At 39.5% G+C, this 17,646-nt stretch overlaps 1 protein-coding gene across 3 annotated transcripts in view; it reads right to left on the minus strand.

The window, feature by feature from the left end:
- LOC124777494 overlaps positions 1-17,646 on the minus strand; it is a 253,609-nt gene that overhangs the window by 170,625 nt on the left and 65,338 nt on the right. For all 3 annotated transcript variants that reach the window (XM_047252933.1, XM_047252932.1, XM_047252931.1), the window contains exons 6-8: positions 9,710-9,807; positions 9,459-9,624; positions 2,512-2,757 (exon numbers count right to left, since the gene is read on the minus strand). In XM_047252933.1, coding sequence (XP_047108889.1) covers positions 2,512-2,757; positions 9,459-9,624; positions 9,710-9,807 — 510 coding nt within the window. The remainder of the gene's footprint in view (positions 1-2,511; positions 2,758-9,458; positions 9,625-9,709; positions 9,808-17,646) is intronic.

The raw sequence follows: 17,646 nt of genomic DNA on the forward strand, positions 1-17,646 counted from the left end.
ACTTCGTGTAATACTGTCTGTGATGGCGAACCATGTTTTTCACAAAATGAAATACAAAATTATAAGCATACTCTTTTTATCTGGTACAGGATATATAACGAACAATTTTCTCAGAGTTTGGATGATAAATTTTAGAAAAATGTAACTCTAGCTTCAAGATGTTAGCAAATATCAATTTGTGTCATCACAATTTAAAAACAAAACTTCAAAACTTTTAATTGCCATAAAACAGAAATGGAGACAGATAAAATTCTAAAATTTGTTATGGTTATTTTTCTTAGGGAGAAGAAATAACACAGCTTTCAACCAAAACGTGAGATGGTGGATGAGATGACCTCGGCACAGAATGACCACGAAGGTGTAACATTAACTGAAGACTATTATGCACCAGTATCTCTCTCTAGAGTATTCAGAAGAATTTACGAGAAGAAGCCAATAGTAGATGTGCTTGTGGCCTTGTTCCACTTCTAACGTATATGTTAACAGAGCATTCCAAGTAATTTCTCTCTCTTCTTTAAAACTGTGCATTATGCAAACACATTACATAAGGCTCTGTCTCTCAGTGACTAATCATCTCAATGAGACACATTATGAAGCCTTCATAATGTGGTCTGAGGACACAACAATGAATACAACTTAAAGTGTGATGAAAAGGTTTTGTAAAACTAAATGAATTACCACTAAATATAAGTGTAGACTATTCCAGGTCATTTGTAGAGGAAAGCGGTGGTACAAAATGACTATTCCGAATGCTCCGATTCAAAGTACATTCTATCAAACTAATGCTTTACTGTCATTCAAGCAATGGGTTCTCGAAACATGCATGTTTCTTAGTCAATAACAAAGATTCAATACAAAATCCAGGATGGAATGTAACAATATTATGAAAAGCAAAGTTGCCACTCACCTTACAGCGGAGATGCTGAGCCGCAGAAAGGTACAACAAAAACATTCTCTCAAAGCTTTTGGCCATACGGCCTTCGTCAACAATAGGCGACACACACACACACACACACACACACACACACATACACAACTGCAGTCTCAGGCAACTGAAACCACACTGTGAGCAAAAGCACCAGTGCATGATGGGAGTGGCGACTGGGTGGGGGTAGGAGGAGGCTGGGGCACGGAGGGCGAGGGATAGTATGTTGGGGATGGCAGACAATTAAGTGCCCACCACCCAGTCACCACTCCAATCATGCACTGGTGCTGCTGCTCACAGTGTGGTTTCAGTTACCTGAGACCACAGTCGAGTGTGTGTGTGTGTGTGTGTGTGTGTGTGTGTGTGTTTGTGTGTGTGTGTGTGTGTGTGTGTGTGTGTGTGTGTGTGTTTTTGTCTATTGTTGACAAAGGTCCCATGGCCAAAAGCTTTAATTGTGGGAGTCTTTCTGTTGTGCCCATCTGCGTCTCAGGATCTCTGCTACATGGTGAGTGGCAACTTTCCTTTTCTTAATAAAGATTCATTTCATGGACACTGGTGCACTGTGAGAAGATTTATATAGGGTTTATGTTGTACTGCAGACACTAAGGTCTCTCGAGTCTAGCTCAGCAACTGGATACTGAACTTCCCCGAGGTAGACTATTCAACTGTGTCCAGACGGCGGTAGTAATGTCTATGTAGAATGCTGAATAGTAAGGAAATGTCAGCTGGTAAATAAAATAAGTATCTTGCATGTGGTTCTGGTTGTAATATCATTCCTTTTTCCAGTGGTGGAGCTGAAGCAGACGATCACAGGTAGATACACGCAGCAGATTTTGCAGGTGTATCGGATGCAGAGGTAGGAATCTAAAGTTAGGTATGGTTAACAAGAAATGTCATAGCATTAGAAGTTTAATGATGTAGGTGAAAAAGGATGAAGGTATTTTGTTTTGAAGGGCACTCATTTAATACAGATGCCTTGAGTAAAAAGAAGGGAGGAGGTCACAGCTGTTGAAGTGGAGATGATATTGATTGTTGTTTGATTTGTTTTTATGGCCAGAGGTTGGTACACAAGCCTCAACGAAGGTGTAGATTGTGAACTTTAAGATTTTCCTAGCATAGAAGGCAGAAAAGTTTTAACAGGAATGTAACCAGATAACACTACTGAAAATAGCTAATATTTCCATCATTTTCAAGAAGTTTGGTGCCCGAGAAGAGTGATCACAAGAACTATGACCAACTAAATACGTACAACAAGATTATGAGTGCCTCAACTCTTTCTTAAAATTAAACAAGTCATAATGAGAAAGTAAGTTAACTTGAAACAATCTTCACTATTCAGCACAATACATTTATTGTCCATTTACCTAAAATGGACTGCTATCTATTTGCCTAATACCTTAATACTTTCGCTCATCAAACAGCACCATGGACACTATTCAGAATGACAACAGCAGACCAAGACATGTAACTGACCTCTCCGTTCTATTTAATGGCAACTTATTCCCCGCAAGTAATATTTAAAAGTAGCTTAAAAGTACCATTCTACTTCTGCATACAAATTATGTTAGAATTGATAATATACTAACTTCCATTTTCAAATCCATTTCACTTTCATTATTGCTTGTGGCATCTACCATCCAGCTCCACATGAGCCGAAGACCATGGTAATCAAGGAATAGTCTTCGACACGCTGGTTCTCCTTCTTGTATAAGCTTTAACAACTGAATACGTGAGTCGCAGTCTTCAGCGCGCACCATCAGGCGACACATTGTTAAGGTGTGAGCTCTGTTCTTTAGACCGGAAACACTCAGTTTTTCTATCTCTTCTTCCAGCTGTAAAATCATATAATTCACATTATTAAAACCATTTTTAACAAACAACATATCAAAAAAAAATTCGTGGTTTGGTCATGGTATTTTAAATCATAGGCCTTGATATACACTAAAATTACAGTTGTTTGAAAACTATAAATGAAGTATACAAAACATATATTTTAAAAGTAAGTTGTTGTCTTGTTCCACAGTTACCATCAACATGAAACTCTGATGATCATTCACAATTTGTAGGTTCCAAGGTGTCCCGCATGCATTTACATAAAGAATAATATTTTTCAGCTAAAAAGCTGTACAATTTTCACAGTCTATTGTAACTCAAAATACAAAAGAATACTTCAATTTTTCCATTTACACAAACAAAATAAGTAAAAGAGGAAAAAATGTTCTGAAAATGTTACATTTCATTACACTGTATTATACTTTACGGGCAGAAAAATTACACAATAAAAATTACAAAGTTTGAATGATCTGAAGGAAAACTGGTTGTGGAACAAATTCTTGCACTTTTACATAATTACACTTTAGGCTACATAAACACAGTAAGTAGCTTAGTATGCTCTGGGAAAGTTGAAGACAATTCTATTAAAAACAAATAGAATAGTCTTCATATTAGCCTCCATGATGCAGTAGAAGTATTTTTTCCCATTCTAAGATAGGTAAAAATCAGTTCAATATGCACTTAATGTCTTTCAAACCTTGTGTTTCTTTCATTAGATAGATTTTTGAAAGATATGGTTCAATTGTCAACTTAATATCCACCATCACTCTGTACTATAATAGTAATACACAATGCTGTTTACTAGAACTTGTAAGTCAGTTTTGTCCAGTTTATAACATATACATTGTATTGACTTTTATTGAAGAGCTTAATATCTTCTGTTCACACAGAGCTGTGTTTGTAACCAAATGGGTCTCAACTGCAAAGTTTTGCAGATAAACCATTCTCAGGATTCTAACAGCATGTCCTATAACCACAAACTTTTGAAAAAATACTCCTCCATCATTACAAGTGTGTTAAAACTTTTAGCCCATACTAAAAGCTCAATTTTTGCAATGGTAACAACGGTAACACAAGACTAAATTCATCCACTCTGTATCCAGCACATCCACTTTAAAAACAAGAGAGCCACGATCCATGCATACTATCATTCTCACTGATAAAGTTAACTGCCACACTCATTGGAATGACTTCTTTGATGATGCTAATCCCAAAGGCAGTCTTGAATGAGTGGTAACGTGAGTGTTATTTTACAATTTACTTATAGTATTGTAAGGCTTGTTCTACAACTGTTGATTTTTAAAACCAATGTTTCTCTGGGTGTATACGCAGACAAGAAGGAAGAACTTCTGAATATTTCCTAGAGTTTCTGGTTAAAAATACACTATACCCCCCCGTGAAAGTACTTTTTTTCATGTTAAGTGACATTATTTCCCTCAGAGCTGTAAAACTTATGAAACATTTGAATGGTGAAGGTTTTATACAAAAGCATAGAACTTCCTGGCACTTTAGGAAAAGAAAGCCAGCAAAAAACAGTGTGTTTTGGAAAGGGCTTTGATGCACAGCAACATTTACACTGCATATTTTCATATTACAAAAGTATAAACATGAATTCAACCAAATAGAGCATGGCAGCTTCCAAAGCACTGAAATTGAGATTGCTTTTGTTTGACAATTACAGCTCGACACATGATCTCGCAAGCCAATGACAGCAGATATTCAGAGCATAGACATAAGATCTAGTCAGCCAATAACATCATTCTTAAGCACCTAAAACACACAAATAGGAAACATTAACAGTGTTAATTAATAAACATACATACAGTAAATAAAATGTCGTGTGACTAGGACCTCCCGTCTGGTAGACCGTTCGCCGGGTGCAAGTCTTTCGATTTGATGCCACTTCGACTAAGCTTTCACATATAACATCTGTTGCTAAAAAGTTTTTGCTTAAGTTGCAGCAGCAAATGGCATGGGTTGTGAAGCTACTTTTGAAATCAAGCTGCTTGTGCTCAACAGTGTGTTCTGGCATGGTTGGTCAACTCTGTTCATGGCCACAGTTTGGTGGGAATCAATCGCTCAGGTGGACAGTTGCTTGTGCAGTTATACGTGTGTGTGTGTGTGTGTGTGTGTGTGTGTGTGTGTGTGTGTAATCTAAATCAAAAAAGAATTCGTTCAAAAGCTAGGAAAGCTTTCAGTCTTTTTTATGCACCTGTTGACAAACCAATGCCTCTACTGATCAGTGATTTTGTAATTTAATTTCTTAGTATTTTACAATTCTCTAGTTTACTTTTATTTTCTTTCAACAGATCATTTTATCATGACTTTGCAAGAAGCTGAAAGCAGTTATAATACCGTTCATGAGAGGCTGGAAATATATAATAAAAGAATTTTGTTTACAGGGTGATGACTGTTGCCCTTAAAACTGTGCCCAGGCAATGTAAACACTTTCAGATCTACACTGAACTCATTTACCCTTTCCACTCCAATGGCGAGTGGCACTTGAAATTGTGAATTTTGTTTTCCTCTCCCATGTCCAGCCTCATACAACACGATTTTTCATAGCTCTCACAGGCTTCAGCCTCAAATCTGACTCTACTAGTACTGCCATCTAGGGGAGCCTGTATTAACTCCGAGCTGTAGCAGTTGTGCTGAGAGAAAGGTTGTATTCATTAAACAAGTGAGTAGACATAACATGGCTAGTTCTTCAGGTACAGATATTTCTAAGGAAGAGGTTGTAGAGCTTTTAGAGGAAATAAGTGATATCCAGAGTGACAACGATTTTGATGACAATGTTTTAAATAATAACAGCAATTCATTTGTGAGCAATTTAAGTGAAATGATGATGGAAACAGTCTACACTGAAAAGTTTCAAAAAATATCACGCAGTGAAAAGTTTTCTATTGTGATGCTTATGGTATGTAAATATAGTTAAATAAAAGTGTACTTTCTGTTTTAATGTGTATCCTAATTGTTGGTCAGTAGCCTCATTGTTACCTCAAAGAGACTCAGGTAATTCTCTGTGGTATGCTCGCCACCCAAGTGGTAGCGATTTAAGTAAGAGTGCACGGAGACGCCATATGTCTACATTACAGAGTGCAATGGGCTAGTGCTAAAATGATTGTTGCTTCTTATGTAGACTACATGTCTTCTTTTGATAATAACCTCTTCAATGATACATGATAGCTGTACCTTCAGGTTGGGAGTACTCAAGAGATGTGATGCATAAGAAAACATTGAATTTCTCTGGAAACCTCTGTAAGGGAAATCATTCCTCACGGATCCTGAGCAATGCTCTTACACTGCCATCACCGAGGAGTACCGTACACGACATTATTTATTTTTGATGAATCGTATCACTGTTACGAAGAAATTACACTATCCGTATCGGCTGATCGCACTGAGTTCCCAGTCTACTATCTGGGTCATTTTCATCCAAGTTGGTGCAATAGTATGGTTAAACTGCCCATGTTGATGACACTCCTTGGGCTAGTACTAGACATACATTTCTTCACAAGAGCTACTTTTAATGCATGTCAATGCCCTGATGCTGATTTCTACAGGCATTTTACTGTCAAATAAAAGGGTTTTGGGCCAAACGTTTATAATGTCTTTTCTTCTCGTCTTGGCTTCCAGAACACCTCATCACACGTTATTTTTTTGAGATGTTGTATAAAAGAGATTTATTCAATGATGTCTGGCAAAATCCTCATAGCAATCATATCACGTCATCCTGGTAATAAATACTAAACTTTCAAAAGCTGTCACTAGATTCGTGTTCAGGATTTAAAACTACTCAGGCAGAGAATTTTACTTTCTAGAATCGGACTACTTGTGCAGCTAAAAATCTTGATTAAATAACTTCTGAATATTTATTTTTATTTTAATTACAGAATGTACATATGGCCACCTTGGCTGCATGAAATTATTGTCAAATTGACCATGGTTTCGACAGCTCTAAGACGGTCTTCATCAGAATAAAAATTACTCAGGATTACCTAGAAAATATAATGACATGGCTCAAAAATAAAATAAAATTAATGGGATTACTTCCATATACTGTACAAACAGTGTACTTACATGTAATCACACCATAGGTGAAAAAAATCAGAGCAAAAATGCTCTTGTCAAAATGAAATAATCACAAGAATAAAAATTAAACTGTATGAATATAACATGATTGTCAATTGGAATAAAATAGTCTATCAAAATACAATGGCAGTCACAAGGTCGCTTAGAGCCAAACAACTGGATCAAACAGCCGCTACCGTCAGACTAGACGACTAACAGGCCAAGGCAGACATGAGTTGGACATGAAAACAGATTTGTGACATCTAGCAAGAAGTGATCAAATTACAGACAAGAGCAAATGAGGCATTGTATAGACAATTTAACATTACATGCAACAACAGGAATCAGTGCATGAAAATTACAACATACCGTAACGGTCTTATTTTATAGATGAAATGTAGTTCAAATATACATAAAAATGTAAAACTAGAGAGGAAAACGATGTTGAGTCTACATTGAGGAGAGTACCGCCATTCAAACCATTTTTAATTAGTGGCTCTATACCTCGAAAAAAGGTTTTATTGCGTAAATACAACTGTTCGTTCAGAAAGAGACTGTCCTTCAGAGATAGGTGTTTAAAAATCTCTAGCTCTTCTAAGAAGTTAAGCCTAAAGGCTTTTTCCTCCGACTGCAAGATCTGTACATCTTTTACATCTTTAGGATTATGCCCTGTGATTAACAAACGGTCAGCAAAAGTTGAATTGTGAACATTAGTCCTTTTTTTGCTGAGAAGGTATTGCTAAAATCTTGTCGAAATAGCTCAGCCTAAGTGGCCTATGTAATAGGAAGGACAATTGCTGCGAATAATTTTATAGACACCAGAATTACGCAGAGGGGAAATTATTTCAAGTTATGTATGATATTACCTTCTAAAGAATTATTAGTGGTGAAGGCTACTCTGTAGTTATATTTATTTTGAAGTAAACGCTGTATTCTGTAAGAAATTTGACCCAGAAATGGTATAGAGAAAATTTTTTTTCTTTTTATTAGGTTCGTTATTAGAAAGGCCTAGGGTAGTGACTCTCTTATTGGTTTGCCTACTAAAAATACTATCTACTATAGAAGGATCATAACCATTATTGACAACCGCAGTTTTAATCAGACTGATTTCAGAATTGAGATTTTCAGAAGAAAGGGATGTGGAGGTGGCTCTATGAATAGTTGAATGAAAAAAGGCCATCTTATGAAAATGCAGCTGTACCAACATGAATGGAATAATTTGATTAGAACTGGTTTCTTTGCAGAAGATATTGAAGCTAACTTTGTCATCTACTATCGTACGAGTGAGATCTAGAAAATTCAATTGCCGCCAGAACTCATTTTCTAGTTCACAAGTGAAAGAAATATTTTCATGAAACTCGCTGAACATATTTAAAAGTTTATCGATACCGTCATTAGGCCCTTAGTATATGATCGAAATGTCATCAACGTATCTGGCGTATGGAAGAATGCCTACAGCTGACACTGAAAAATTACTGAAAAATTTTACTTCTAAAGAATTAATGAACACATTTCCAAGGCTTCCTGATAAGGAGTTATCCATTGCAAGGCCATCTAATTGCTGATATAGTTTTCCATTAAATTCAAAATAATTGTATTTTACTTCAATACAAAGTAAATTCATGAAGTCAGTGATTTGTTCATTAGATAAATCTTTTCTGAAAGAACATAAATTATTTTCTACTATGTCTAAGGCTTCAAGTACCGGCACATTTGTGTAAAGATTTTTAATGTCAAAAGGAAATTAATTTTGTATCTCTATCACAGTGAACATCTTTAATTTTCTTAACTAAATCTTGACTATTGGAAACAGAATAATTGCTATGGAAAACAAACGATTTTTCCAATATATCTTGCAAGAATTTGGCTAAGTCGTGATAAGCACTGTTCATGCTATTGGAAATAGGGTGGATCGGATGGTCTTTTTATGGACTTTAAACTGAGCTCGTAACTTAGGCAGAAAGGTTTAAGAAGAGCTTTGGCATCGTTAATAGCAGTTCTGACTTCTTTCTGCAAAGTTGGCGTGGGTTCCTCATGTAGCTCGGAAATATTGTTTTCCTGAAAGAACTGTAGAGTTTTTGCAACATATTCTTGTTTGCTAGCAATGACAATGGTATTGCCCTTATCAGCCTTCATTACAAAAGTGTCTTTTTCTACAAGCTTGGTATTTATGGTTCTAATTAGTTTTTTATCTGAATTAACAATATTACAAGAATTGGTTAGGTTTTCGCTGACAATATTACAAACATCATGTGTTACTCTAGTCTGACAGGAACTGCCCATTTTTACACTGTCTAGGCCTGATTTCAAATCAATAAGAAACTTTTCAATGTCATTATATTTTCTAGGTAATCCTATGTAATTTTTATTCTGATGAAGACTACCTTACAGCTGTCGAAACCATGGTCAATTTGACAATTTTATGCAGCCGAAGTGGCTATATGTACATTCTGTAATTAAGTTAACACACAGTTGCTGGACTTCAACCTATAATAATGTTTAAAATTTCATTTATTCTTATGTACTCTCCCCTGTCCCAACAAATCTTATTTTCTTGAGGTATGCTGTAGTACTTACATCCATATCATCCATATAGTCTTATTTTCTTGAGGTATGCTGTAGTACTTACATCCATATCATCCATATAGTCTTTAACGTCCTTCCTTTTCTCTTCTTTTTTCTTTTTGATTTCTTTTTCCTTTTTGAGTTTCCTTTCACGTTTCTCTTTTTCTGGATCCTCCCCAATCCAGCCACGGCAATTTGCAGCATCACACAAACACTTCTGAGCTTCTTTCCTAAAAATAATGTCTTATTACATTAATCCTATCAGATACGCAACATATTTTTCTGCAGACGAACACGCAATAAAAGATTACCTACCCATATCGCTGGAACTGGTAGTCAAATGTTATTTCTTCTCCAGCAGAAATGTTTCTTTTACTGAAGAAACCAATCCTCAATTCTCCATTCACAGTCCACTGCAATAGAATCGCAGTAAAAAATAAAAGCTCCAAATGGCAACATTTTTTCTATCATAAAATTCCATGTTATTAGATTTCAAAATGCTTACTAGTACAAATACACTGAAAAGTGGAACTCAAAAAAGACAAAAGAAGGGACGGAAAGGAAACACATGAGCACAATGACAGCACAGGAACACACCATGCAGACAGAAGCTGGCCAGATGGGTACACTGTTGTGCCAAGAACTTCCTGTATGCTGTAGCACTGCTGTACGTATTCAGATTGATTAACACTAAATCAAATGAGGGAACATTGCTACAAAATTTGAAATTGACAGTTAGAGGATGTTTGGGGAGGAAATCTAAGAGTATAAAGAAAGGATAGATTAAGGGGAGATGGAGGTGGTGTATTTGTGTCCATAGACAAGAAACTAAATTCCATTGAGACAGAAACTGAAGCAGCTTGTGAGGCTGTTTGGGCAAGACCCAGTATCACAAGTGGGCATAAACTTGTAACTGGATCTTTCCACTGACTCTCAGATTCATCTCCAGACATGATGGAAAATCTCAGTTTGCTAGTGCAAATGTTCCCTAATCATGCTGTCATCATTGGTGGAGCCTTTAGCTATCCAACAATCAATTTTGAATATTTAAGTTTTTCAAGTTAGGCCTTACAAGACATCTTGTGAAACATTACCATGTGCTTTCTCAGAAAGCTACATGGAAATGATAGTACAGCAGCCCACTTATAATGGAAATATATTAGACCTAATGGTAGCAAACAGATCTGACTTCTTGGCAATGACAATAATGAAACTGTTATTAGTGACCATGAAGCAATTGTAGCAACAATGATCACTGAAGTACAAATGGCAGCTACAACAAGAAGAAAGATTTACACATTAAATAAGTTACATAAAGAAGCAGCCATGACACATCTCAAAGCAGAAAAAGACGTTTGCCTCAGTGCAGAAGCATGTAAAAACTGTGGCTCAAGTTTGAAAGAATAGTTGACCACAAACAGGATAGGTATGTACTTAATAGAACAGTTAATGGTGGGAGGAACCTTTCATGGTACATAGTAATTATGAAAAAACTTCTAAGAAACAGTGACTTCTGTATAACACCTGTAAAACAGTGTCCAAAAGCTCACTGGTGACAAACTAAATTGAGGGTACGGACATTCATGGATGACAAAGGAACTGAACTTGAGGGTAGCAAAGCAAAAGCAAAAATAGTTTACTCTGTTTTAAAATGCTCCTTTCCTAAGGAAGATACAGATGTACTGCTCCAGACTGCTTTTTGCACCATTCAAATATGAGTGATATTAGTGTCAGTGGTGTTGAGAAACAGTTGAAATCGCTAAAATTAAACTAGGCTCCAAGGCCTAATGGGGTACCTGTGAGACTCAATACAGAATTTGCTACTGATTTTGCTTCCATTTCAACCAGGGTGGTTGTAATTTAACCCAGCAAAAGACTAATCCATTTTAAAACATGCCAAAAAACCGACTACCTTTAATTATTAAAATTAAATTAACATACAAAGTTAGTTAGTAGTTTCATGTTCTATGGGTCATTTTGCATGATAAATCGTGATGTGGCAAAGTCCTTACAGATTCATCACATATTAATTTAATTTTGATTGATTTATTTACTTATACGGACAGAAGATATAAAGATGCGAGTTAGATGTTCCTACCCACCACACATTTTACACATTACAATAACAGAAATTCTACTACAGAATAGAAGGAGTTGTCAAGGACAAATGTTCTCAGTCTCCTCCCACCCCCCCTTCCCCCAAATTTTACTTCACTGTCTCTCAGACGTTTTATATCACTGGGTAAGTGATCAAAAATCTTTTTTGCAGCATTGTGCACCCCTTTGTGTGCTAAAGACAATCTTAAAGTGGAGTAATGAATGTCTTTTTTTCCTTCTGTTATTGTAATTATGTATATCATTCTTCCTTTTGAACAGAAGTGGATTGTTTACAACAACCGTAACAAGGAAATAAATATACTGCAAGGAGTAGCCAGAATGCCCAGCTCCTTAAACAGATGTCTACAAGATGATCACGGATAAGCACCACAAATTATTCTTCCAGTACTTTTTGAGCAATTAAGACTTTCTTTCATACAGATGAGTTACCCCAGAACATTACTTCGTATGATAGTATTGAAAGAAAATATGCAAAATATGTCAATGTGTTGATTTCTCTCTCCCCAAGATTTGCAATGATCCCAAGTGCAAATGTGGCTGAATTAAGTTGTTATAGGATCCGATTTAAATTCTCATCAATAAGAACACATAAGAATTCTTAGGTTTCCACCTTGTTTATTATATCTTCACTAGGTGTTACACTTGCATTTGGTGTAGTACCCCAAATGTGCAGAACAGAATATGTTGTTTCTTTTTAAAATTGAGGATGAGACTATTTGCAGAAAACCAATCAATGATACTTTTATGAACCTTTTTACCATTTCTTGATTGGTTGGATGATTAAAGAGACCAAACCACTAGGTCATCAGTTCCTTGTTCCTTAAACAAATAGGTCTACATTACTGTGCATCAGAGGTGGCCTATCAAGTAAAACCCAGGGGAAGCAAACCCCAAGGTCTACCAAAGGTCAACAAACGTTGGATAAGGGACAAAAATGAAAAAAAATGTGGGATATAGGAAGAAAGGCAAGCAGGGTGCCTCTCCAGAGAGCAGCCAGAAGCCCCGAAAGCAGAATGCAATTGGGATGGACATCCCCAACTGTTACCGCTTTCCAGAGGTAGCCCACTCAGAAATTGCCTAGGAAAGCCTGGCAACACGGGCAATACACGAGAAGCACAGACAGACATACGACGAACAAGTCGAACAGACCATGCACGACGGTGCAGAAAAAGTAAAACAACAGGCAGGGTGAGGGCTGGGGTGAACCACTAAGCTCAAACAGCTGCCGCCCAATCTGTGCAGAGGTGGCAACAGAGCGTTCTGCCAACCCCTCAACGGACCAATAAGGTTAAGCGGTCATCCCTTAAAGAGAATGGTAAAAGCCCCCTTCCCTTTCATGAGTAAAACATGAAACTAAGTCAGCTGCTGAGGCATCATCTCCAGGGGTAGCAAGTCCACCACAGGGCAGCCAAGTTGGGACAGCCCTGCAAAATGTGGACCACCGTCAAATGAGAATCACAATGACAGTGGGATGGGTCTTCGAGTCGGAGGAGATAACCATGAGTCAGCCAAGTATGGCCAATGAAGAGCCAGCAAAGGACAGCCAGCGAGAGGCCTGCATGGAGGATCTCCATAGATTTGTAGTCTCCTTTATCACCTGTAGTTTCGTGAACTCAGAGTGAGCCATTCCATACTCCAGATTCCTAAAACTTGATGGCACAATACCAATCCGAGGTCTGTTTTCAGAATACCAATCTCAAGAGTCGGCTTCCTGGTAGCCAGTTTGTCTAATATATCAGTGAGTTCATTCCCCGGGATTCCAACACGGCCTGGAGTCCAGACAAAGGTCACTGAGCATCCACAATGTTTAATGGCAGATAGAAAATCCTGGATAACCCGATCAAGGGAAGGCGAGGGTACCACTGGTCAAGATTTTGTGAACTGTTCAAAGAGTCACTGCAGATGAGAAAGGACTCACCGGTGCAGTAATGCCTAGCTCAAAAACACGAGAGATGGCTATCAACTCTGCAGTGAAAATACTACAGCCATCCAGCAAGGATCACAGTTCGTTATGTCCCACATGAGTATAAGCAAAGCCTACATGATCAGCACCCATCGAGCCATCAGCACAGACTACTTCTGAACCCCAAGATGCACCAAGGATGGAGAAAAATTCGTGGCAGAGGGGCCCCGGCTGAACTGAGTCTTTTGGACCTTGTAATAGGTCAAGACGAAGCTGTGGCTGAGGGATGCACCATGGAGGCGCACTTGAGTGGGCCCGGAGGAGAGGTGGTAGAGGAAACAACTGGAATTCAGGGGCTGGATATCCGATCATAATCCCTGATCTGGGCTGCTGGTGCAGGAGATGTATTTCCACATTTCGAAAGAGGAGACAGTAGTTCGGATGCTCAGGGAGCTACGAACGTAGCGTATTTGACAAGCTGTTGTTGCTGCCCGATACACAGTGGAGGGACCACAACCTCCACGAGGACACTGTTCACAGAGCTAGTTCGAAAGTCTCCTGTCTCAAATCGAAGCCTGGAATGGTGTATCAGATCCAGTGTCTGCAATGCTGAGGGTGATGCTGAACCATATCCCGGACTCTTTCATCAAGGCTGTACTGTATCAGGGCTTTGTAACGCTACAGAATGGTATTGTGATCTGCGTACCAGCTGGTGTTACTCAGGCAACGAAGTGTATTAAGGTGCATGCAGCACTTTCTCTTAAGCTGAACACGGGTAATCCACATCAACCGAGCATTGAAGACCGGTCCTAAAAAGTGATAAGTCTCTATGGCATTGAATATTTGGTCGTCAAGGTAAAGTTCTGGTTGTGGGTGCATGGTATGACATCAACAGATGTGCAAGATGCGAGTCTCGGTGGCTGAAAATTTAAAGCCAGGGTGATGGCCCATGCCTGGGCCTTTCGTATGGCGCCTAGCAGTCAACATTCAGTTACACCCACACTAGACGACGGACAGTAGAGGTAAAAGCCGTCAGCATACAAGGAGGGTGATGCTGAGGACCCCACAGCTGCTGCTATACCACTGACAGCTACAAGAAAGAGAGGGACACTCAGTACAGAGCCCTGGAGGACCCCATTCTCTTGAATATCGAGAGTAGTGTGGGAAGCACCAACTCGAACCCAGAAAGTATGTTGCAATAAGAGGTTCTGGATAAAAACCATGTGTGGACCCTGGAGACCCCACTTGTGTAAAGCAGCGAGGATGTGGTGTCACCATGTAGTGTCACCAGCCTTTTGAACATCAAAGAAGACGGCTATACGGTGCTGATGTTGGGCAAAAGTTGTTCTGATGGCAGGCACCAGGTAAATCAGATTATCAGTAGTGGAACGATCTTGGCAAAAACCACCCTGGGACGGTTCCAGAAGACCTCAAGACTCAAGGTGCCAACACAGCCTCCACCTCTCCATATGTTCAAGCAACTTAAAGAGAACATTGGTAAGGCCAATTGGGCGACAACATCCATCTCTACAGGGTGCTTACCCAGTTTCAGTACTAGGACAATGATGCTTTCTTATCAATGCGATGGGAACTCATCTCGTTCCAGATGTGGTTAAAGATGGCAAGGATATGATGCTGACAATCTACTATTAGGTGCTTGATCGTTTGGCTGTAGATACAGTCTGGCTGTGGGGCTGTATCCGGGCAGTGGACTAGGACACTGATGAATTCCCACTCACTGAATGGGGCATTATATGGCTCCAGGTGGTATGTAGTAAGATAATTGCTTTTGCTCCATCTGCTGTTGGCAGGTTGATAATTCTCAGACACTGAGGCTCGAGCATAATGCAGAGCAAAATGTTAGGCAATGGTTTCAGGGTCAGTATACACAGAGCTGTAATGTAATACAAGGTACATCTGCAGGTGTATGGTATCTGTAGTAGAAATGTATGATCTTTGCCTAAACCTGCGAAGGTGAGGTACATGGTCTGATGGTTGAAACGTATCATTCCCAGCATTCTTGCTTTCATCATTTTATTAGGTGGCAGACCTGGGCACAGAGCCACTTAAAAGGCAACGAGGTGCTCCATCGATAGGTACTGCTTAACGTACTGAAGAGCCCGCCTACACTCTCCAATGGCCTCTGCGATTTCTGATGACCAGAAGATGTCTTCCATCAGGGCACACTTGAGGAACAGGGGATCATTAAATCAGCTGCTGAAAGATTGGCTCTAGGCATATTCTGGACTGTCTCATTGATGTATCCACGTGGCAGGGAGCCAAGGGTGACAGCAGAGGTGAAAGCACTCCAGTGAGCACTGTTCAGAGCCCACCTGGGTAAGTATCCAGGGAAGTGATGTTGAGGGAGGGACAGAAAGATCGGAAAGTGCTGGAAGTACCACCGTCTGAGTATCCAGGCGAAGCTTGTGTAGAGCAGCCCTCTCTGCCACAGATATATTGCTCCTTTGTAGGCGAGCCTTCATAATTGCACGGCATGTTTCACGTCTTATTTCCTCTGCTGAATCTGAGGGAAGTGGTCGAACAGCTTCTTCAATGGCACTGATAAATGAAGGCAATGGCAGAACCTGTGGCGTGGGCGCAAAATTCAGTCCCTTACTCAAAACCATCATCGTAGCATCGTCCAAATCTCTACCTGTCATATTAATAGCAAGGCGTCGAGTAACAGTTTCTCGCTGCGATGTCATCTTCAGTCGACTAAATTTTGCAGTCTGTCGGGATGTGGCCACCTCACAAATCCAGTCTGATTTGGCCCAAGTTGTACCATCAATCCAATTCCAAGAATCATAGGGTATCTCCACAGACATCTTCAGGTGCAGGCGATAAAGTTCTTCAGAAACCAGGTCTAATTTTCGGCGAGTAAAGTGGATCCTCTCCTTAACAACAGAAGAACCAGCTTTCGTTAAAATCTTATTCATAGACGTCATTTGTATAAAATGTACTAATCTGGCAAACTTCGGAATTATGCCCTGGTCACGGCACCTTAGTAAAAAACTTAAAGAGCTCAGTAATCTTGCTCTCAAGTGTCGAAGCTTATCCAATTGTCGAACACATAAAACCATCTCCTCCCCACAGAGGTACTTGATGTGAATCCTCAGGTTTTGGCGTCGCAGAGACTGTTCCACAAAGTTTCGGGTGTGCAACCGCAAGAAATCTCCTTCTTCTTCTAATATTTCGGCTGTATAACGTTCAGCCATCTTCAGAGTGAGCCGCAAGACTGCCGCTCCAGTGCTCGCTTCGTCCCTTTATACTGTTGTACCACGCGACTGCACATGCGGCCACAGATGCAAATGTGCCAGAGACGTTGGTCGGCGGCAGAGACGTGCATAATGTGCGAGTTGTATCTATGCACCTACCTCTCTTTCCCCTTCCCTGCTCCTCTCCTTTTCCGTTGCCCCCACCACCACCACCAGCACTTCCCCCCCCCCTCCCCCGTCCAACTACCTGCCACTCAGCCTCCAGACACTGCGCCTGGTGACAGTCTAGTGATGCCTCCATCTAGTTCCTGCATGCTCCACCCGATATAACTCTACTAACTCTTCTTTCCTCTCACCTGTACCCTGCTGTCCCTTCCTCTTCCCTGCACCCTACAAGTTGCTGCTTTTGTTCCATATGACAATTGCATTCTGGTCCAAGCTGCTGGAAATGGCAGTCATGTGTGTGTGTGGTGTGCTTGCGTTTGTGAATGAATGAATGTTTTGTGTGTGTGTGTGTGTGTGTGTGTGTGTGTGTGTGTGTGTGTGCGCGCGCGCGCGTCTGTTTTCCCTTTTCTGAAGAATGCTTTGGCTGAAAGCTAAGTGTTTAATAGATTTTTCATTGCACTTGTCTGTAATTCAATATGTCACCTTAACGATGAGTAGCCTCATTTACTTTTCCACATATTGTTGATATTACAAGCTGGAGTTTCCACTGTTTGATTTCAATTTCACAGATTTTTGAATTCAGGCTGCTACGTAATGGTGACTTATTTAGTTTCATAACAAAAAAAAGGGATCTTTCACACACGCATGTTGATCGAAATATTGTAACACTTTTGCAGCCTCGTTATGTAAACATGGAAACTCTATCTGAGGAAAACAATGTAGACACCATGGACAGTTTGAAAATAAAAGATCCTTCACTAAAATGGGAATTCCTTACAGTTCAATCACTTACATCTGCACATTCATAGGGGCACTTTCAACTGAAATGGCAAACAGTCTCAAAAACAGAT

This window comes from Schistocerca piceifrons, chromosome 2, assembly GCF_021461385.2.
Source record: "Schistocerca piceifrons isolate TAMUIC-IGC-003096 chromosome 2, iqSchPice1.1, whole genome shotgun sequence".
NCBI classification, from domain to species: domain Eukaryota; kingdom Metazoa; phylum Arthropoda; class Insecta; order Orthoptera; family Acrididae; genus Schistocerca; species Schistocerca piceifrons.